Source organism: Atheta coriaria, unplaced genomic scaffold (genome assembly GCF_025399875.1).
Source record: "Atheta coriaria isolate IRGN ID8LTWV9N9 unplaced genomic scaffold, Caltech_Dcor_3.1 hic_scaffold_10_pilon, whole genome shotgun sequence".
In the NCBI taxonomy this organism is placed as follows: domain Eukaryota; kingdom Metazoa; phylum Arthropoda; class Insecta; order Coleoptera; family Staphylinidae; genus Dalotia; species Dalotia coriaria.
This window is the reverse complement of record NW_027045452.1, coordinates 9,976,248-10,001,412: the sequence shown is the minus strand read 5'-3', so window position 1 is coordinate 10,001,412 and position 25,165 is coordinate 9,976,248. Positions and strand designations below refer to the sequence as shown.

Here is a 25,165-nt window from a genome sequence, read left to right as displayed (position 1 = left end):
ATTTTGTTGCTTATAATAATGTAGCATATTGCATCACTACTTATTTATGCCTCTGAACGTAAGAAAATTTAATTAAAATTTAGTTTACTTTAAAATATCTGGTGTACATAGTCTAGTTGATTATTTTTTCTTTTAGTTTTTTTTTCTTTTGCGAATGTAACTTGGTAGTCGAAGTCGACCTTGCATTATACGACAAGGCCGTTCAGTCCTCTCACAGGTCACTCACACTTCACTTTTCTGCAGGCGCCTTAAATAAAATTAACATTTGAGCCGTTTATTTTGAAAGTGACCTAACTCCGTTTTCCATTTTTGCCGGTTACCATGGTTACATATACAACTTCATGTTATTTATCAGTGACGCACTTCAGATTGCTTATATTCAGAGAAAATACGGTACATTTTTACACATAGGTTTTCCGAATTAATTGAATAACTGACCCGTGTGGTTTGAAAGTGGCCTAACTCCATTTATAGTTACATCAAGGTATTTACTATTGATAATGTCGGAAAGCAGCGATGAAGGTAATTTCAATTAATTAGTATTTACAAGTCCACCTCATTTTTGGCACAATTGCGTTAGTTAATTAACCTGTACGTTTAATTAATATAAAACTTAAAATTTACTATCAAATTATAGAAATTATTGCACCCATGAGGAAGAACCGAAGAAGACCACTTAGTTCAGATAGTGAAAAGAAATAGTAATTAATAAAAAAAAGCGAATAAGAAAAAGAGTTATAAAACAATATTCCTCGTCAGAGGATGAAGATTCAAATAACAATGGAGAAAAGATTGATGCACCATATATCCAAAAAGTGCGAAAGATAAAACGGAATTCAGGAAAAAGATATTGCAGTTAAACCGGAAGAATTGTTCATGAAAAAAATTTCGAAAACAAAGATTGTGGTTGTCGGAATGCGTGCACAAAAAATTATAATGAAGAAGAAAGAAAGAATATTTTTGAGAAGTTTTGGGGTTTGGCAGATTTTAACAAACAAAATGTATTACTTCACGAAGCTGTCTGTGAAACGAAGACGTTTTTTTTCTTCAATTTGAAACATCTTAAATTATGTTGAATGGACTTGGGCATCTTCAAATTTTATAATGAATCTGGCTGTTAATTTTGAAAGTGGCCCAACTCCATTCTTGATAAGGAAACGCACGTTATTTACTTAATAATTGCCACTATTTTAACAGGAACTTTAAATTTAACATCCTAAGATATGCTTAAGCAGTATGACTCCTTTGTATCTTATACGTATATTTTTAAATTCATTGAAACGCAAAACTTTCAATATCTCGATTTGAAGATAAATGGAGTTAGGCCACTTTCAAAATAAGCGGCTCATTTGTTTTAGTCTTTTGTGTGTTTCCCTGTTTTGATGAAAATCTTGCGTTGTAGATACAATGGAAAACCGAAATGTTTCCTAATTGACACTGACGCAGATAATAATATAATAAAAGCTTAGAATTGAATTATATCAAGTGTAATTAACACTAATTTGAAGGAAATTCGGTTGGAAAAGTATAGAATTAGATGAAATTAAAAATTTAAGTATTTTTATTGCTTTAAAAGTTGTTTAGTTTTTTTAGCGTTGTAACTCGGCGGAATAAAATCAGAAAATATTGATTAAACAATCAATGGAAAGGTAATTTATTGTAGATTTATCATATGAGGAAGAAAATTGCGTGCGGATTGTCATTATCAGTATATATAGAAAAGATTGAATGAAATCATATAAATTACTCGTGATTTTTATGACAAAAATGGGTATTTTCAAAGTCAATAACTCAATTGATAAAAATCGTAGATAATTGTTTAAATATTCAATCGATAGAGAATTTAATGAAGATTTTATCTGCCAAAGAACAAATTTGTATGATTTGTTGTTTGATTGTTATTGCAAAAACCGTGCCGCGATGATAAATTAACAAAATTTTGACAAAAACGTAAAAATTATTCTATTTTATGAAATAATTCTACTTTTTATTAATAAATAATATAATTTAAACTACTCCCCACTTATTAATAATAGTACTGTACTTTAATAACAATAAAAACTGCTATTTTACTATAATTTACGATAAATTATTCAAATAATTTAATTTTTTAGTCATCAGTAATTTTTTTCAAAAAAAATGCCTATTTTCAAAGTGCAATAACTTAATTATTAAAAATCGTAGATAATTGTTTAAATAATCAATCGATAGGGAATTTAATGAAGATTATATCTGCCAAAGAACAAGTTTGTACAATTTGTTGTTTGATTGTTATTGCAAAAACCGTGCCGCAATGATAAATTATCACAATTTTTACAAAAACGTAAAATTGAATTAAAATTGAAATAAAATCATGAAATAATTCTACTTTTTATTAATAAATAATTAAATTTAAACTACTCCCCACTTATAAATAACACTACTTTACGCTAATAACAATAATAATCATTATTATACGTTAATTTACACTAATTTACGTTAATTTATTCAACCAATTTCGTTTTTTCAGTCATGGACACTGACCAACTCAAAATTTCATTACTAGAGTATCTAGACTAAGAAAGTTTCACTTTCCACTCTCAACCAACAAATAAAACCCAACTTGTACCACCTTATAAGCAAGCAGCAGATATTATTTACTCACTTCGATTTCCTGTCGACGCGCAATTTGCAAATTTGCAACGCAACGCAAATCGCAGCCAAATCGCAAGCAAACAAACCGAATAGACGCCGTCTGCATCGGTGCAATATATTCTATATGTATTTGGGCATTCGGCCATTCGTAATCTGTGTATTTGCCATTTGTTCGCATTGGCGTTGGCGTCGCCCGGCCCAGCGCGGGGCAGCGCCCAGCAAAACTCGCCGTGCACACAGTGTTCAATCATTTTACCAATGGCTTGGCCTTTTGTTCTACGAATTTCACACAATATTCAATCAAAAAGTAACGACCATGACATTTCCATAGGATTAAAACAAGTTTAAACTAATGTGAATCATGAATACAATCAGAAAAGGCAAAAAAATCATGTAGAAAAATATTGCCTATGATGGAGATGTGATATAAGCACCGAACATAGAGAAAAACACGTTAAAACCTAATAATTTCAATAAAAAATCACTTAAATCATCTTTAAACGTCCATAAATGCTTAATAAAAATATTTCCAATGTTGGAGTAGAGGTATAAGCACCGAACATAGACAAAAACACGTTAAAACTTAATAATTTCAATAAAAATTCACTTAAACCATGCTTAAACGTTGATAAATGAAAAATTGAAATATTTCCAATCTTGGAGTTGTGATATAAGTACCGAACATAGACAAAAACACGTTAATATCTAAAAATTTCAATAAAAATTCACTTAAATCATCTTTAAACGTCCATAAATGCTTAATAAAAATATTTCCAATGTTGGAGTAGAGGTATAAGTACCGAACATATCTTAAAACATGTATAAACATCGAAATTTCTAATTAAATTCCCAAGATGTGGCTTAATTAACGAAATTTTTGGCTTGTTAAACAAAAGATCGTATAAAAACAAACAAAAACCCGGAAAACCACAACAAACGCACAATTAAAACCCGAAAATCATCGATTGAGTGCGCTGTGTGTGTTTTCGAAAGCGAAAAAAACGTTCCCAACTTTGTTTTGTGTTCGCATGCAAATAAAATATGCAAATGGCGTGCGGAACACAAAAAAAACGTAATTAATATCGGAAGTAGCACAAACTTGCCATTTACATACAATTTAGACTAATTTCTAATTTTATACTCATTTTATTCACTTTTAAGCGTTTTCTTGTAACACTTTGTATAATATGTTACTAATTAAATTAAGCCTAACGTGATTAGCTTACTTCGGGCGTAATTCAAGTCGAAATCGTCTAGAAATGTCATTAAAAGTAAAATTTAAACTTAAAATTGATTATAAATGCAATAAAAATGACATTTGACAGTTTTTGACAGTCAAAAGTTTATAATGTCAAAGAAAATTAATATCTTACTGAATTTGGCATCGAAACACATCAAAACCACTAATTAAACTTCTCTAATAAACATTTTATCTGTGTCTATGAACGTAACAACGATAAAACTAAGTTTTGCACGCTTTGCTGCTTAAAAATCAAACCGGTTGATATTTTTCAACGCGCCAGCTACGTTCAACTCGTACTCCCCTCCAGTGATTCTCCTACTGCCGCATGGTAGAAACCTGCCTTACCGACGCTGCGTCAGTCGCTCGCCCGTCATCGCGCCGAGCGTATGTGCATGTAAACAAACAGCACAAAACCTAACATTTCCCAGTGTTCACGATGAATATGTCCAATATAACCATCGAGAAAACCAAGTATGACTGTTCGCCACGCGTGGAGAACAAAAGATGGACGCAGCAGACGCCCGCCGATCGCGAATTGTCGTTGAAGAAGACCGGAATACAGCTGGGTAAGGTCGATGTGATGTACTACAGCCGCAATGTGCGGAACGACGCGTCGCTGGTGCCGCCGATACGCCAGACGGCGTCGATATTCAAGCAGCCGGTCACGGTGTATAAGACACAGGAGAGTAAAGTGAAGACTGACTTCAAACACGGCGTGCAGGAGAAGCCAAAGCAGTTGATATGGGAGAAACGGTAAGTTGACATCAATAACTTTTGTTTTTTGTTAATAACTTTTAAAATATTAGATTTTTAATAATAATTCTTTTAGATATTTGTTAAGAATTAAATTATCTATCGATTAGAGAAAGAATTATTGTTATTAGATCAATTGTTATACGCAATTAAAGTTGAAAATTTATATTTTTTTACTAATTTGTTTATAACTTTTGTTTAAATAATGATATAGACAATCTCTAAACGTGAAAAAATGCATAATTTAATTGTGAATCTAATAAAGAAAGAATAATTATTCTATCTTTTATAGTTTTTTAATTATTTTAATTTTTGTGAATCAATTGTTGACATAAACAACTTTTGTTCTGTAAATTTTTCTGTTTTTTGTTAATAACTCACAAACTATTTGTTTTTGAACAATAATTCTTTCGCACATTTATAAACAATTAAATTTTCTATCATACTGCGCAAAAATAATTGTTATATTATTATTACAACAAAAGTTATAAACAATCAAACTTCAAATTTTAAATTTTTTACTAATTTGCCCATATCTTTTGTTTAAACAATGATAAAAACAATCTGTAAACACTAATTAACACACAATTTAATTCCCCATCTAATACTGAAAGAATAATCATTCTATCTCTTATAGTTTTTGTATAATCTTAATTTTTCTAAACAGTTTGGAAGGCCTGCGCGCTTGTGACCTTGACGGCGTGCAATTCGAAGGCATGGTCCTGCCCAAAGGACTCAAACCAGTCGGGCCGAATGTAACCGAAGAGACAATCATCCAGAGCGTCGCCACCGCACTGCACGTCTCCGTGCAACCCGTCACCGGGCAAACAGGGAACAAAAACTCGCTGGAAAAGAACCCCGGGGTGTTCATCGACCCGAAACAGCCGCTGGTGCAAGCCGTTAATATCGCCGACGACGACATCAAGCAACAGGAGGAGCGCGTCGCGGCCGCACGGAAAAAACTACAAGACGCGCTTGTCGCTTAGGTTTTAAGTATAAGTTTAAAATATAAACATAATTTGTTGGATATTTATGTTATTTTAGGCACTTTTTAAGAGAAAATAAGAATAAATGATTATGTGAGAAAAGAAATGTGTATTTTTGAGTATTTTGAGTGTTTCTATTGTATTGTGATGTGAATTCGTGTACGAAATGAATCAAGACGGAGGGAAAAATGCGAAAGTCACGTTTTTGACTAACGATTGTTGAGTTTAACAAACGTGACGGCGAGATAATTCCGAGAATTACATTTATTATGTTTCAATTTCGTGTTACCCTTGTTTCTTCAAAAGGATTTGCTTGTATAATCAAATTTTATTGATTTATCGCGAAAAAACTAAGAAAAATGACAAAAAGCTGCAAAATTTCAACTTAAAACTCTTATAACTTCATCAAAAATAAATATTTTACTAAATCCTTTTAACAGGACCTATTCTGTTAATTAAAATATCTCCATGAATTATTTCATTATTTTTAATTAAATATTTTAGCTATTTTTGCATATTTACTGAAAAATATGATAAATTCTTCGAATTTGTTCTTATTTTCCAGGATAATTCTCAAAACACAATTTATTATAATTCAATTTTTATATTTTCCTCTAAGACTTAGTATTATCCTTCTTCCTTCAAAAGGATTTTCCTCTAAAATCAATATTTATTGATTTATAACAAAAGAACTAACAAAAAACAACAAAAACCACAAAATTCCAAATTAAAACTATTGTAACTTCATCAAAAATTAATATTTTAGTAAATCCTTTTTGCAGGACCTTCTCTATTAATTAAAATACCTCTGTGAATTATTTCATAATTTTTAATTGAATATTTTAATTATTTTTGCATATTTTGTCGAAAATATGATAAATTTCCCGCATTTTTTCTATTTTCCAGGATAATTCCGAAAATAACCATTATTTCCTTTCAAGTTTAACATTTTTACCTAAAATTAACTATTATCCTTGTTCCTTCCAAAGGATTTGCCTCTATAACCAATATTTATTGATTTATAACCAAAAAACTAACAAAAAACATCAAAAAACTAAAAAAATCCAACTTAAAACACTCATAATTTCCCCAAAAATAAATATTTTACTAAATCCTTTTTGCAGAACCTCCTCTATTAATTAAAATATCTCCATGAATTATTTCATAATTTTTAATTAAATATTTTAGCCATTTTTGCATATTTTGTCGAAAATATGAGAAATTTCCCACATTTGTTACTATTTTCCTGGATAATTCCGAAAATAACAATTATTTCCTTTCAATTTTAACATTTTCATCTAAAATTTAGTATTATCCTTCTTCCTTCCCAAGGATTTGTCTCTATAATTAATATTTATTGATTTATAACCAAAAAACTAACAAAAACCAACAAAAAACTACAAAAATCCAAATTAAAACTCTCATAACTTCCCCAAAAATAAATATTATACAAAATCCTTTCTCCATTACCTTCCCAATTAATTAAAACACCTCCATGAATAATTTCATAATTTTTAATGAAATATTTCATCCATTTCTGCATCTTTTGTCGCAAAATGCCCCGCGTTTGTTTTGTTTTGATGTTTTCCAGGTGCAAATTTTAATCAAGCGAACAATTGTCTCTTACAGTGCGTTAATTAACGTCGACGCTTTGTTAGCCGTGCCCAACACACATTTAATTGACAGACGCGCTGACAGATATAGTCCTATTCCTCGCGACTTCTGCGAAACACTTCAAAAGCACACAGAGAGCCCAGAGACGCGTTTCTTTAGGAAATTTAATTAAACACTCCTTAAAAGCACGCCGCTTCGACGCGTGCATGCTTCTTGTATTCATTTAATGCCAAATTTGCTTTCTACACACTTCAGATATTAAATCGTCATTAAATTCAACAAATATCGCAATGAAACACAAGTTTTATTGTGTTGCGCATGTAAAATGACATGCGCATGCGTTTAAGGTATTTAATTACGGACGGATTTTTTTGTGTAGGTTGACGTTTTTGTTTTGTTAAGTAGCATATTTATTTGTGCGCTTTATTAGCGCAGTTTTCCACGTTTTATGACGGCTATTACGCTCGTCAGATTCCATTATGGCGCATTACCTGTACCTTTTATTGCGGCATTTCCTCAACCGAGAAAAGTACACGTTTATATCTAATGTTTAACTTTTTATTAGCACTTATTACGTATTACGAAACGGCGTGCTCTTATGATGCCTTTTTGGGTAAAGAAATTTTCCACGGTGGTGTTTTAAGGTTTGAACAATTAAAATCATAAGTTTACAGCCGTATAATGCATATCTGGATGTTATGTTTATCATAAAATGAAAGATAAAATGATTATGCAATGATTTTACTTACAGACATTATTTCATACTTATGTGTATAGGCAACCAGTCATACACCAAAGTACCTCTCAATGCTTACCAAGTATCAATTTCAATATTATAATATAATATTATAAATGCGAAAGTCCTGATGTTTGTTACACTTTCACGCAAAGACTACTTAACCGATCATCATGAAAATTTGTACACATATTCTTAGTGGTCCCCGAATGGTTATAGGCTACTTTTTATTTAACACGTTGAGGACGGCGCGGTTTTTGGGTGTCTGTTGCATCGGGCGGCGTTTGAGCATTTTCAACTCTGTCTAATTAATTCAGCTGTGCGCCACTGGTGGTTATGCATTGCTGTATCAAAAGGCGATTGTTTTTGCAGTTGCGTAGCCATTTATTTATTTTCTTTGTAATGAATGCCTTTATCTTTAGAGTCCGACCGAAACTATGTGCGAACTGAGATGGCAAGTGACGACCACGACTTAAGCCGCGAGTTAGCCGAACGACGCACGATAATTCACGAACACTGAGTTTCGGTTATGTCAAAAGTTTCAGCCAATTTTTGGCCGAAACCAAATTTGAAGCCAAAACTGAAATTTTGGTCGGTCACTATTTATTATAATATGTAATCTGAGTGACACATTTGATGACAAAGATGCAAGGCCTTGATTGTATAGGTGAAACGAGGAGAAGATATAACCTAACCAGTGGCGTAGTCAAAAATGAATAAGTCTCGTTTCAAATGAGCCGTGTACCACCGGTGGTACACGCCGTCCCACAGACCAGACGCGTGTGTACCACCGATGGTACACGCCGTCCTCAACGTGTTAATAAAAATAATTATTTTTTAAATAAAATAAAGAAATAGTTTAGCCAATAATACCTCTGCATCTGGCTATTTGACTACTTTAACGCCATCTAGCATTCCAGCAATGAAGCTCACACCTAAGTACTATAGTACCATCACACTGTATTACCGACAGCTACGTCAACATCAAATCCAATTGACTACACTATGGAGACTGTACACTATACTTCCATAGACTATACTTTCAGCCATTTTAAACTTCCCGCCATTCTACTTCATTGTTACTTCCTTTGTGACTACAGACGCGTACGGAATCAACTTCATTATTTTAGATATTCGTGAGCGAAGCCAAGGGTTAAAGCTAGTTTACTATAAAATGAAAGATAAAATTATTATTTAATGATTTTTACAACTTACAGACATGATTTCGGTGTTTTTCTTTGTTAAAACTTAATTTTTAGGATGCGGTGATACATTTACAACCTGTAAGTGGTTGTTTTTTGTATAGGCAACCCAAAATACACCGAAGTAACACTGAATCCTTAGCGAGTATCAATTTCAAGACAATCCTTTTACCACTCCACACGTCACTTACAGCCACAATGTACCAGTAAGATAAAATTGTAAATTCACTTTAGATGCTTTCATCTTTGTGTTTATATTTACATTTATTTTAAAGATATTCTAGACGTGCGCAGCGCTGTCAAAAACAATCTCCACTCATTTTAGATTTCTTCCTCGTCTCAAACTTTAAATGATCCAATTTTCACATTTAGCTGCTGATGCTTCACAGCGTGTGCGAAAAAACACCACATCCAAGACTTCCGCTTCCCTTCGTCCTTGTACACCCCCGTAGAGCACCGTAGAGCAGGTAAAAGTAGATAATAGCGATAACAAAAGGTTAATGCCTATTCTAACCTACAATAAATATCCTTAACCTTAAAAATTACCCGCTAGAAAGATAAAAAGTAAAAACGTGAAAGTTAAAAATGATTCGTGTGTTTCTTAGCTTCTGGGGTGTTTTGCGCGCATATTATTTATTCAACGATGTGCACAGGTGTTTACACATTCAGGGGATGAAAAGCAGGAAGGGTGGTGGGATGGAAGGGTTGAATGTTTCACCCTCCTCGAAGCAACTCGCAACTCATCTCGTCAAATGTGTGTCGTGCACATTATTCCGCGCGTATATTACACGTAGATTGCTATTTGTTTATGTACACGTGCACCAAGGGATGAAATTAATATTAATTCAAGATAAAGCACGTACGCATTGTTATGATAATAATGATAAAAATGACAATGTGGAAATATTCATGAAGAAAATCAATGTTTTTATAGTAATAATTGAGGGTAAATTAGGTTAGAATATAAAATAACCTGAAATTTATGTTTTTGATTAGTTATTTGTTAATAACTTTTAAATTATTTGGTTTATAATAATAATTCTTTTGTAGGGTGGTTAGGAATTAAATTATCTTTATAATTGTGTAAGAATTATTGTTATATTGTTATTATATCAAAAGTTATAAATAACTAAAGTTGAAAATATATTTTTTCTAACAAATTTGTTAATAACTTTTGTTTTAATAATCATATAAACAATCTGTAAACGTTAATAAATGCATAATTTAATTCTGAATCTAACAATAAAAGAATAATTATGGTATCTTTTCCCCTTTCGGAATAATCTGAATTTTTGTGAAGCGGTTAGTTGACATAAACAACTTTTGTCTTGTATTGTTTTTCAGTTTTTTTTTAATAACTAATAAACTATTAGCTTCACAACAATAATTCTTTCACACATTCATTAAAAATTAAATTATCTATCTAACTGTGTATAAATAATTTTTATACTATTATTACAACAAAAGTTATTAACAATCAAAATATGTTTCCTCATAAAAACTTGCAAAAAAACTACAAAACCCAAACTAAAAACTCATATAACTTCACCAAAAACAATTATTTTACAAAATCCATTTTCTTGGACCTTCTCTATACTCTGAAATACCTCTGTGAATTATTTCATAATTTTTACTATAATATTTAACCTATTTTTATACATTTAAAAAGATTTTTATCATAATAGACGTTAAATTACCTTAAAAAATAAACCCAACGTAAAATTTATGTTTATTCAGATTTATATTGTGTTGAATTATTTATTCAGAGCAGTACCCATCGTTTTTTTCACATTTCCCGTGTTGATCCGGCGTCCTTTGTTGTTTTAAACGTTAATCCATCACGACCATCGCACAAAACGTCACACGCCGCACGCGCTAAATCAACACAGCCTATTTCCAAGCTCCGACTTGTCCTCCGAGACCACCGCAACACTCTGAGGGCTTAATTCTTTTTTATATTATTATTATACGCTCATAAAACATTCAAAACGCAGAATAAAACTCATACATCATCAATTTTACTTCTATAAACTACAAATGAGGGCGCTGTTTACAATTTACTCCTTCATTTTGACAACCAGCTGAATTACCTGTCATTTTACAGTTGAGGTTATGTGTAGAACGTGTGTATTGCCATATATGTCAAGTTTTCAGCGTGTAATCTGAGCTTTAAGCTTCTTGCGGAGTGAAAAGCACGAAGAAGAAGAAGTATCAACGCAAAGTCAAAGTATGAAGTACCTATGAGAGTTACGACGAGACAAAGAAGTTATAACTGCGAGGTGAGGTGTTTGAAGTTGCAGGCGGCGAAGACGATGCGACCTGAGATGCTTGAGAGTCGAGACAACTTGAGAGTTGGAAAGTATTCGAGGTGATAATGGCTGTTAATGTAATCTCAAACAGTTCAAACACGGACAAAAGATGAAAAAAGTTCAATACCGGTATTTTTAGGAATCAAAATACCGGTATTTCGGTTAACCGGTATTTTTTAAAATCAAAATACCGGTTTTTTAGTATAACGATATTTTTAAATATCATACTACCGGTATACCGGTTATTTATATAAAAATACCGATAATACCGGTTTTTCTTTGATGCAGACGTATTTTAGTACAAAAAACTACCAATGATGGCGCTGTAATCACCTAGTAGCCATGTTTGATTATCAGCTGGAATTCCAATCATGACTTTTTCATTTCCTCGCGGTTTTTCTCTGTAAAAGTGGAAATGAATAGGTCCATCACGTTCACATTCGTGGTTGAAATGATTGGGGTCACCTTTTGCTGTATGGTTTTTTCCTATTTCGATTACCCAGCGTAAAAACCGGACCGGAAATGGACGAGATTAATTTCCATTTTCCGACTTTTGACTCACAACGAAATGAAAAATTGCATAAAATGACTAAAAACATTACAAACGGGAAAATTATGAGATAAAAAGTGACTTAAGTAACATTACTCAATATAATTAAGTATAATCTGCGCGCGGTGATGCAATAATATTCATATCGGAGTTCCTTGTTACAGAAGTCAATAAATTTTTATTGCGCTGTGAATTTGTAGAGAGAAATAATAACAAAGAGAGTGACTTAAGTCAGTTCTTTGGAACATTTGGAAACATTCGAATGTTCGGAGTTTGGAACACAACATGCCAATCAGTTTACGAAAGTCATTATTGTACTCGCATACCGCTGCCGCCTGCAACAATGCATACTCGCGTAATGTAGCATTACATTTTTGCCATGTTCGCCAAATGCACAATCATTTAAATTTACTATCGCCGGTTAACGTCTTACAACGTTGCCTCCGGAGAGATATTACAGTTAAACGCTTCGAGATAAATTCTTACGTTATGTTACATAACCATATCAATTTATTATTGCGTTCTTTATTTTTAAATACGAAAAAATGTTTAATTGTGTTTTAAGTGTTTCTGTTGATTTAAAATAGAATATCGGTGTGGTTGTATGTTTTAAACACACTTGGAATTCCAGCTGGTAGTTCAAGATGGCTGAGTTGAGGTTACAGCGCCCTCACATGCAGTTTTACGTACTAAAAATTAGTTTTTGTAGGTTAAAAATGAAAAAAATTGAAAATAATCAGAATTAAATGATTATTTAAGTTTATAAATACCGGTATTATGGATATACCGATATTTCTTAGATCAAAATACCGGTATTACCAAAATACCGGTTTTTTTAATTTAAAAAATACCGGTATTGAACTTAAAATTCAATTTTTTTAAACTTAAAATACTAAAATAAGGTTATATTCTATATGTAAAATGTTCAACTGGTTGCCTATATTGAAAAAAAGTATTCCTTCTCCATTTATTGTGATTTTATCAAAATGACACGTTTCTTATTAAATAAATAGTGACAGGCAACTATTTCCCAAGCGTGAAACTAACTTGTTGAGTTTTTTCCCTTCCTCAATTTCCGCCCCCGGCCGCCCCTCATGGGAAATTCATGGCCGCCGCGTGCATCGAACACAAACTTTCGCATCGAACAACTCCATCACATAATTCGGCGTATTATTACGGCGCTCTAAAGCTTATAAAGTAATACGCGCACGGAAAATATAAGAAAACATAAAGCCGGCGTGCGTACGACGCGAAAATGCGAAATAAACGAAATAGGAAAAATGCTGCGCGTTGTGTGCTGGCGCGGAAAATTGCACGAAACGCCTCCGCGGGGAAAACTAATCAAAACGGTCATGAATCACACACAACAACAACCAACAACAAGCAGCGCAAGTTTTATACAAAAACTTAATCAAAAATCGCCGAATATCATCGTGCAATTGCGAAAATCGGAGAATGATGCAGTGATTCGGCAAATAATTGATTAGATTAATGCGAGTTGTCATCGGAAGGAAAATATTGAAGAGTTATTTATCATCATTCATCAATCATTGAGTTTTATTCGCGAAAATTGGGTGGAAATAAAATGAGAATTTCAGCTGGCACTTCAAGATGGCTGGGGTGGGGATACAGCGCCCTCATATGGAGTTTTATGAACTAAAAATTGATTTTTATAGGTTAAAAGTGTTTTTAGGTAATTTTTTGACTAAAATATTGAATTTTAAGTAAAATATTGTCAATTTAAGCATAAAAATCTATAAAAATGGTAAAAAATTAACCAAATTGTCAAAAATTGAAAGTATACTCAATCATAATTTCAGCTGGCATTTCAAAATGGCTGATATTGTGCTACAGCGCCCTCCCATTCTGTTTTATGAACTAAAAATTGATTTTTATAGGTTAAAAATGTTTTTATGCGGTTTTTTGATTAAAATATCAAATTGGAAGTAAAATATTGTCAATTTAAGCATAAAAATCTATAAAAATTCTCAAAAACGTAAAAAATTGACTAAATTATCAAAAATATTACCAAAAATTGAAGGTATACACAATTAGAAAACCAGCTGGCATTTCAAGATGGCTACTTTGATGTTCCAGCGCCCCCACACGCAGTTTCCCGAACTAAAAATGAATTTTTATAGGAAAAATTACATTTCATGTAATATTTAATTACTCCTTGACAAAAATATCAAATTACAAGCAAACCATTGTCAATCCAAGCGTAAAACTCTCCGATAATAATTATTTCTTACCCAAGCAATAAAAAATGTATTTTTTCTTCGCGAAAAATTGCTCAACAGACTGGAAAACAACTCGCACACATAAAATTTCTTGACATTGAAGGAATGCTCCACTCTGGCAAGACAAATGAAACCGTTTGACTTGACTTATTTTTTGAACGGCTTCATCTCTCGCCTCTCGCTGTGCAGTACAAATACGCAAAATATACACACACACTCACTACTCTATACTATACGAGTACAAAGTACAAATGGATGCCATAAAAGTGGAATAAAATAAATAAAAGTAAAACTTTCGCAAGTGGCCGCCGCGGTGCGTTCCGGCCTTGATCTACTTAGCGAGATGTGTCATGGCGGCGTTCTCCTGGGTTACTCCCAAGGGTGCAACGAGGTCTGGGCCCACTAACCACTAACCACACACATAGACACGTTGATTAATGAAATGCGTCTGGAGGTGGAGTTAACAACCCTTGAAACCTTCTCAAAAATTAAGTAGCTGGTATTTTTAGGAGTAAAATAAATGTTATGTTGGTTGCAGATATTGCATAAATTTCAATCTCGTCCTTTGAATCCTTAAGTATGTAATTCATATGATTCACGCGTGCTTTTTTCTCTCGGCTTTTTACGTATCCTTGACGTCCATTCGCATCCGTGTTATGCAATACATTCAGTTTACAGCAGGGGGAAAACAGCCCCTATGACGTCAAGTATTCTATTCGCCGGATTTGAATCTTTCAAAGCCTCTTTTCGTGTTTTCAAGGTAAATTTCTTCACGGGATACACATAAACACGAAAAATGTAAGTTTTACAAAGTTGATATATAAATTTAACATTAAAATACCGCTTATAATATAAAATGTAAGAAATACCGGTTAATAACCGGTTGTAATACCGGTTTTAATACCGGTAAATTTTTTAATTCCTTTAAAAGACCGTCTAAAACCTATTAAAATACAAATAAATACCTCACAAATTTATAATACCGGTTTTAATACCGGTTAAATACCGGTTTTTATGTAAATTCCTTTAAAACCCTCTGAAACCAATTAAAATTCAAATTAAACCTTGTTAAACATTTTCAATGGCGATATTTAACCGGTATTTAATCAATATTCATGAAAGATAATTAATATCCCAATTTCCACGAATTAATTACCCGGAAAATTGTGATACACTGTGGAATAATGAGACTTGACGTGGGTCTCGGTGTTTTACTGAAAATTTTGCAATTTTGCGCGTTTGACTAATGCCAGTTTGCAGTTGAAACTATTTGTTAAACTAGGATGTGTTACTAAGCGCAAAGTTTCGGCACATAGTTGAGTGCGATGTGTTAGCGCCGGTAATTGATGACGCGAACATGAAACGCGGATAAACTGGAATGTTAAAGTGTGGAAATTTTGAGATTTGCGAAGTTATTAATTAATTGCTTAATTACACGGAAACGCAATATGGTAGAATAAAAATTCAAACGTGAATTCATTCTGTATTAAATTCTAGGTTGAATTTTATCATTATTTGAGTTAGATAATAATTATTTATATAATTATAAAGGTTTAAAGTTAAAATTGTAATTTTTAATTTTTTTTGGAAATAAAATTTCTTTTATTAATAACTTTTCAAATAATTATTTTAAAATTAAAATTTTTTCGTGGAATGACACATAATTTAATAGAGAATTATTTGTTAAAGAAATAAATATTGTAACTTATATAGTTTTTAAATAAATAATAAAAAACTAGTAAAAAACATGATTTAAACGTTTTTTTGTTTTCTTTCCCAATTTTATCCGTAAATCTCGAATCGAAATAGATATGGTGATAAAACTTGACGCCAGAAATCAGCATCGTAAAACGATCAAATTAAACTGTCTAGTCTGGCCAGCATAACTCAGAATGATTTGTTTTTTTTATGTTTTTATTACAAAAAAACACATCTGACATGCAAAAAGATAAAAAAAGAAGCTGGAGGCAAATAACTGAACTTAAATTCGTTCAAAGCAACGAATTGATCTTTTATTTTATTATTTAGGCATAAAAATATTGTTTTTAGTCAAAAACAAAGTTTTTAACACGTTAAGGACGGCGTGTACCACCGGTGGTACACACGCGTCTGGTCTGTGGGACGGCGTGTACCACCGGTGGTACACGGCTCACTTGAAACGAGACTTATTCATTTTTGACTACGCCACTGGTTAGGTTATATCTTCTCCTCGTTTCACCTATACAATCAGGGCCTTGCATCTTTGTCATCAAATGTGTCACTCAGATTACATATTATAATAAATAGTGACCGACCAAAGTTTCAGTTTTGGCTTCAAATTTGGTTTCGGCCAAAAATTGGCTGAAACTTTTGGCAGAACCGAAACTCAGTGTTCGTGAATTATCGTGCGTCGTTCGGCTAACTCGCGGCTAAGTCGTGGTCGTCACTTGCCATCTCAGTTCGCACATAGTTTCGGTCGGACTCTAAAGATAAAGGCATTCATTACAAAGAAAATAAATAAATGGCGACGCAACTGCAAAAACAATCGCTTTTTGATACAGCAATGCATAACCACCAGTGGCGCACAGCTGAATTAATAAGGCGGAGTTGAAAATGCTCAAACGCCGCCCGATGCGACAGACACCCAAAAACCGCGCCGTCCTCAACGTGTTAATAAAAAAAAAACCGGTATTACCGGTATTATAACCGGTTAACCGGTATAAAAACCGGTATTTTCTCCATTTAACTATTTTTATAACCTTCTATAACCAATATAGAAACAAAAAAAAATTAACCGGTATTATGACATCACTCAATCACAAACTTTGTACGATGTGTTGCGTTTTGTTGGCTACCAACCGTCGGATGTCATATAATTGTCACGCTTGTGCTCCGCTGTGCTTTGTCGTGCTTTGTGTCGGTGTAAATCACAAAAGCCCACCAACAAAGCACCACACCGTGACATCCAACACATTCAGCACATAAAATACATAAAATCGGCCTCGTTCTCGTTGAAAACTCAATAAAACACTCGCAACCCCCCACCCTATGCCATAAATACTACACTTTATTCATGTCTGCGCTTCGTAATATTGAAATTTATGACGTTTACGTCTTTTTAATGTGTTGCCAAAGACGAAACTTTAATATTTGTTTAATGTCGAGTCGGTTACGTGTTTAACGACTGTTTACGTGCGCGTAATGAATTTATTTGTGTGTTTATGAGCAGTGCGTATGCGCAATAGATGCAAGAGATCAAAAGGTGAAAGATTAAATACATTGTGATGCGAGTGACAGAGTGACACAATGTGAAAGGATGAATTCTAGTTGAAAATTAATATTAATATTTAATTTGCGTTTTTTTGTGATTATGAAAGCGAACAACTTCAACTTTTAACCTTTTTTATGTGTCACACAGTATCACCTTACATGGCGACAGGATTTTTTCACTTTATGTCAAAAACTGCATCGATTACATAAGAAAAACGTTGAATTTATTATTTTGGAGACAATAAAATGATGTAATATTTAAATGAATACATCCAACGCCATCTGCAGCATAAAGTGAAAGTTATGAAATTAATAAATCTGAATTTCCATAAACCATTAAGTAAACATTGATTTGTTAATTACGTAACTTCCATAATAACTTTATTTGTTATTTATTTATGATTTCCAATACATGAAACGCAAACAACTCAAATTTCACAGAGTTAACTATTAGTTGGGGAGAACAAGAGCAAACCGAAGATAAGCGCGTTAATACGAAACGGTAGTCGTAATGCGTTCAAGTTACACAGTTGCGGCTTGGCGCGGCAGAGAAATCAGAAGCGGAACTAAAGTTTAAGTTAAAGTTAAAGTTAAACAAAAGTGAGCTGTATAAAAGTGATTAGGGCATTAAATTGCGATAGGGTTCAAGATTACATGGTAGAGAGTAGAGGAAAACACATAGACGGATTTTTACCGGTATTCAAGAAAAATACCGGTATTTTAACCGGTATTACCGGTATTATAACCGGTATTTTCATAATTTTAACCTGTATTATGAAAAAATGCGGCTGGAAAAATAACCGGTATATTTCTAGAAAAAAATACCGGTTTTTAACCGGTATTGTAATTGGTACTTTCATAATTTTAACCAATATTATGAATAAATAAGCCCGGAAAAATAACCGGTATATTTATAGAAAAAAATACCGGTATTTAACCGGTTTTTTTGTTCGAATAGAATAATAACCGGTAAAAACCGGTATTTAACCGGTTTTTTTCAAAAACTCCCCCAAAAATACTCATTTAAGTAATTAAACACTACAAATCTTTACAAAGTCATATTATTTACTTATTACTTAACTTGACTCCTTTTATTTTTTAATTAAATTGTTTTTACTTGCAGATTCTGATTGTGATTGTGATTGTGATTGTGATACACGGAATCATCCTCAGCTGTAGGATGCAAACGGTGCAAACAAGAAACGAGATTACCGTTAGTCGACCCACAAAAATACGCAACGCGCCGCGCTGACTTAACTTGACTCAACTTCACTTAACTTAACAAGCAATCGGCTATAATGAGACTTTGTACCAAACGCGCAGGATTGAGGCAGTCTTTCTCAAACTAATCGTGCGGTCGCGTGGTCCAGACGATATTATCACCGATTATGAAGATGTAATCGCAATCCGCGCTCGATTAACAACCGAACAATTACTTTTTATAGCGAAATTACTTAAACTTACACAACTTGGATTATTATTTTGACCTTTCTTGTGTTTGTGTTTATAGATGATTCACATACCTGAAACAAAACAAAAAAAATTATAATTTTTTGGAATAAGAATTTATTTAATTTCGCATTCGTAAATTTCGTTTTAATTGCGTTTAATTTATTTAATTGCAGTGTGCGTGCGGTGGTCATTAACGCGTTTCGCGGCGCACGCACAATCTTTCTTCGTTCGCGTGCGTGCGTTTTGAGCTTTTGTGTATTTCGAGTGAAGAAAATAAAATAAAATAATAGAAAATTCATTTAGATAAGAAATAATAATTTTTAAATGAATAAAATGCTGTGATTTTATTTTCTGCGCTGGAATTCTTCATGTATGACACATCCGGATGTAATTTTTCCGCATGGATAAACCCCGGATGCAGTGCGGAATTTTTCAAGTGCAAGCGCATCGATTTCCCAAGCGAGGAATAAATCTTTTATAGAAAAAATGGAATATTTACATTTGCGTGGATGTTATTCTAAGAAAAAGTTCGAAAAACCGGTTAAAATACCGGTTATTATATGTGTAGGTTATAATACCGGTTAATTTTGTATTAATTCAGCTAAAACTGTTATAATACCGGTATTAACCGGTTAAAATACCGGTATTACATAAAAAATACCGGTATTTAGCTATTATCATACCAAAATCAATAATTTAGTATGTTAGCTAAAATCTAAAAAATACCGGTTTTAGTAAGTTAAAATACCGGTTAAATACCGGTTATAATGAAAACAAGCTATATCTCCATGAATATTATTTTTTCACAAGAAAAACTCTTGGAATCTTAAATCTCAATTCACATTTTTCATCTGCAACCCCATTATTTCGCTTTAATTTAATTTTAATTCATTGTAATGCGCTCGCAAAAGCAAGAGTAAAAAAAGTAAAAGAAAACTCTGCGGAAAAAACCCTAACCAAGACGACGAATAAAATATGCACGATGATTTATGATGCGCAAATATAATTAATAATTATATTCATTATAATATTTTTCCTGCTTTGAAAATATTTTATAAAATTTATATTTGTTTATATTTATCTTTGGAGTTTTGTTTGTATGCAAAACGAAAAGTTTTCTTTACTATTTTACTTCTAGTTGTAGCTGTGCTTTGAAAGTGTCACCACATAAATTCTCATAAATATTTAAGGGAGCGCACTTCTGGCGCTTCTTCTTCTCTTGCTGCTGCTGCACTCTCAGTGTGTATAAAATCCAGCGCAAGTTTTTCCTACTTATCTTCAGGTGGATGTCGTTTTGAAATTTTCATTTGCGTTATTTTCGTTCTGCTACATTCCACGTTGCGGGTAATAAATGATCACAAGTTTCCATGAGCTGGGAACTTGCGAGAAACATTTTGTTGCGCAAATTTTAAAGATAAATTAATTATTGGAAGTTTTTAGGTTAGGAAATAGTTTTTTAATTGTTAATGTAGAAAAAAATAATTTTTATTAATAAAATTATGGAAAATCCTTAAGTTTAATAGAAATATTGACTATTTGTAGATAAAAAATTTGAAAATTTTATTATTATTATTAATAAAAACGCGTTTAAAAGTTGTTACGTCTCTGGAAGATTAGATTAACTCCACGTATTATATAATAAAGCATAGAAAAGGTGATGATGTGTAGGGGAACTTAGTGCACACGAACTCTGCTCGGGTAAGTTCGGTGAAAGGCAATCGCAGGACTGTGTGTTACTATAGGAACCCTACTCGTTGCTATGACAACGTTAAACAACTAACAAAAAACGCTGTGTCATGAATACGTCACGACCAATCAGAAACTCTCAATTCAAACCCAAGTGACAATTGATAGGTAGGTTAAGGATTATAAATTAGGTTAGTAAAAGTAAAAACAAAACACATTGTATAATAATAAAAATACACCCAGTCTGTTGTTGTCAGTCTGCTTGAACTTGTCTCGCACGAAACCAACTAAATTATTCAACTGCTCAAGCTCCTAATGTTGTGTTATCGACATTCAATCCCCAAACATCTCCTACCCTACGAAACTTTCACCCCCAAAGAAAAAAAAATACACAATCCATAAATAAATTACCAACAATTTACAAACACTACACCAATAAATCAATAAAATAAAATTCGAGTTTTTAAATTAATTTTCTCCTATCACACGTAAATTTAATTTAACTAATACTAATTAATTTGATTAATTAATATGAACCTGCACTTTGCACTTCAACACCCACATCCACACTCTGGTAACCAGGTAACTTCATCCAACAATACAACACACAATAGATGCAAAGCACAAAGCTCAAAGCTCTAATTCACTTGATCGCTACAAATTCACATCCGAATCCGCATCCAAATCCAGAATCCCACACACACATATTGACTCTCTCCAACCGGGAATTATTAAACTGAAATAGTCACCCGAGATCCGCTCGAAACCATATTAATTACATATGTACTTGAATTGGATTGGATTGGACAATGCTTTGAGTTGCGGTACAAGTACGGTTTCCATGGCAACGTGCACCGCGTGTGCCAGTTTCTAATCACTTTAATCATGTTAATGCATTTGCATGCACTTTAAATATGGCTAATTTTATGTAAGTGGATCTAACTGCTTTCAAACGTGAGTTATAAACCTACACTACTTAATAAATAAATAAATTATAATCGTATCGTAGATGGAAAGGTGGAAAGCGCGTGCGTGCCCGGACGTACGACGTGTGTGCGAGCGTTAATTGAACTAATTAAGTAATTGGTATAATTAGTTCATCCGTTACACGCACACAAACTCATACACCCGCTCAATCTTATTGCACAAGCATAATCCGAAGAAAAATACCGGTATTTTACCGGTTCTATTACTTTTAGTAAAAATATTTTTAATTTTGGTTCAAAACTGTTAAAATACCGGTTAACCGGTTAAAAATACCGGTTAACCGGTATTTTTAAGTCATAATAATTAATTCTACGATATATAAAACCATTTACAATACCGGTTATGCATATACACTCACTCAATATTATTGCACAATCATAAGTATAAGAAAAATACCGGTATTTTACTTTTAGTGTAAAATATTTTTAATTTTGGTTCAAAACTGATAAAATACCGGTTAACCGGTTTTAATACCGGTATTTTTAAGTTATAATATTTAATTCTAAGATATATAAAACCATTTACAATACCGGTTAAATACCGGTTATACTTATACACTCACTCAATATTATTGCACAATCATCGCAACTGACTTACTATTTGTACGTTTCTACTTACGATTATGATGCATTGTATTTTATGTACAATTTATATTTCGTATTGCGAATTTTCATCTCTCGCCTGACCAATCGTCCTTGACATTTCTATAATGAGGCCGTATCGCACGCTGAGTAGTTTAATATTCAACAGTTCACTCACAAATGAAATGCAATGCAACTCAACACTATTCTTATTCCTATGCAGTCAGAAAAAACATGCGTAGACTGATTCTATGTGGTGTTACTATAGCAACCCCAACGTTGCTATGACAACGCCAAACAACTTGGCGAAAAACGTAGAGTCATGCATGCGTCACGCTACTCTACACTCACATTCACACGTCACGACCAATCAAAACGCTGCGATTCGAGCCCTAACGTATTTTTACTTTGCAAAGAGTGAATGTGTCCGAGTATCATAACACAATATAACATATCTCCGGCGAGTGCAGACGTATTAAGGTAGGTGTATAATATACAGTTGTTAAAATTATATAAAAATTAGTTTAACCTCATTAAACCGCATTTCGAGTGCTTAGAAATGATCCGTGCGTGTGTTCATCATTTCTTCGGTGCGGTTCTATAAGGCAATGGGTAATTTTCGTGCCGTAATTGTGCAGAACGCTCTCTGAGGCAATGGTCATAAATAAAGCAATTATTATTGACTCGGGCATCTCATAACCTCGTAACCGCATAACGTTATTATGCTTTTATGGTGTTATATGAGTTATATTGCAAAATCAGTATTTTAAGGGTGCTCATAAAGTTCACAATACCGGTATTTCGGTATACCGGTATTTTTTTAACGAAAATATCGGTTAATCGGTATATTTCGGTATTTAAAAATAAAAATACCGGTATTTGAAAATAAAAATACCGGTATTTAATGTTATTTTAAACATTTAACGCTTGTTATGCTTGTAATCCATGAAGATTTGCGTTAATCACCTTCTACATTTGTGTGATTCGTGAATTTTGTGAATTTCTACGTTGTGCAATGCACGAAACCGAAATTATACGCTTATCCCATGCGGATGTTTTGCAATCAAATGAAAGTGCACATTTAATTGCAGAGAAAACGCGCAAAAATCATCAAATTTATTAAAAACTTTCGATTTTTAATGCTTATTCATGCATGCAAACACTCAAATCAAAATATTTTTATTTCATTTCATTCATAAATGTTCAATTTTCCTCTCGGGATGGAAAACGATTCGTTTCGTGATTTGTTGAGTTGATTTATATAAAAATAAAAAGCGCGAGATCGTGGCGAATTCGACCGCAAATATCAAACCGCGGATAAATTTATTATTCGCTATAAAATTGGCTTTTGATACTATTGAGTATAGCTTTTAATGACTGAATAGGCACTCGTAATGAATTGGTTTATTGAGGTTTAATGTGCTTTAACGCGTGTAAAATACCGCAATAACAGCCCAACTCGGGTTTAATTAAAAATCCGGGAGTGTTTTACGTTTTGTTACGCTTTTCATGCGTAAAACGCAAAGATTTTTGTATTATTTTGATTAAAAATCCAAATATTTTCTTTTTCATCTTTAAAGCAGTTTTTCCACGGTTTAAAGCCATAAAAAGTGGTACTTTAAAAGCGAGCGACCAAGGCTGTGACTAAAGTACTTTAATCACGGGCTTTAGTCACGAGGTGGTGCATACAGTGCAACCAAAACCATATTATAATTTTATTACAAAAACAATAAAAATCACTTTCTCTTTATCAGTAAAATAAAATTTAGGACACAGGTAGATAATACCCGTATAAAATCACTCGATTTTCCCTTTTCTACGTTTCTATCATCCACGTAGACAACGTACACAATTTGTGTTTGTTGTTTTTGTTGTTGTGTTGTGTTGTTTTGTTTTGTGCAGTATCTGATGCACTCAACACTCACTAGCGCAATTGTTGTTCCAAACAAAAGGCGATAAATCACGAGGCGATACGTCAAGTACCGTTGGACGCGTTCGGCGCGCTTTGATTGAATGTGTAATTCGAATGTTTAACGAGCGTGCGCGCTGCAAGCCAAAACATCGCATCGACCCGGGACGATAATCGAAGAGTCGCGGAGATAACTACGTGCAATTATTGTCAATTATCGGCGTTTATTGTCAAAGCACAAACGCAAAAGACAGGAAATTGACGTTTAGTGGTTTAAATACAGCTAAAAGTCAGCGATTGTGGTTGAATAAGTTGGCATAAGTTGGAAAATAAAAGAGTTTTGTGTGGTTTTGTAGCGATTGACAGCTGGTCGCATTGTTGACTGTGGTGATTTCGCTCGAGTCGTAGGCCACGATCGCAGTTACGCAAGTTTTTGTTATGCTTTGCAGTGCTGCGTCAAAGGAAAGTTGCACGTTTCACGTTTGATTAGAAATTTCGTCAATTGAATACAAAAAAAATTGAGTTTGTTTGAGTTTATTATGTTGGACAATGTTGGACTTGCAGTATACACACCGAACATAAGACAAATTTAATGTATTTTAAGTTTTGAACAATAGAATGCCGAAAAACAATCGAAAACTCTTAAAAAATGATAAATTTACTTTTGTAATTTTTGGTCCAATGTTGTGACTTGCTGTATACACACCGAACATAAGCCAAATTTAATATTATTTAACTTTTAATTTAACTTAAACCTAAAATTGTTGTTTTATTTCAGAAAAATGATAAATTTACTTTTGTAATTTTTGGTCCAATGTTATGACTTGCGGTATACACACCGAACATAGGTCTCCCAATGCAATTTTCTCTCCTTCTAAGTTTCTTTCCAATTTCGTTGATATTTTCAATGTGATTTCAATTTCCCACTCATTTTTCAACCCAACTTAAACCCCAAAATTATGTTTTGTTCATTTTCTGCCCGAAAAAACTTTTTTGCCGCTGGCTTTACTCTACTCGTACCTTTAGTCCTTTAG

The 25,165-nt window shown here is 33.0% G+C and overlaps 2 protein-coding genes across 2 annotated transcripts in view; one reads left to right on the top strand and one right to left on the bottom strand.

Annotated features, from left to right (window-relative positions):
- The window catches only part of LOC135800814 (uncharacterized), a 34,069-nt gene that overhangs the window by 5,756 nt on the left and 3,148 nt on the right, over positions 1-25,165 (bottom strand).
- Positions 4,221-5,722, top strand: MBD-like (methyl-CpG-binding domain protein 2). The gene is made up of 2 exons (XM_065314141.1): positions 4,221-4,630; positions 5,298-5,722. The coding sequence occupies exons 1-2, from the start codon at positions 4,314-4,316 to the stop codon at positions 5,614-5,616; spliced, it is 636 nt and encodes a 211-aa protein (XP_065170213.1). The 5' UTR covers positions 4,221-4,313; the 3' UTR covers positions 5,617-5,722.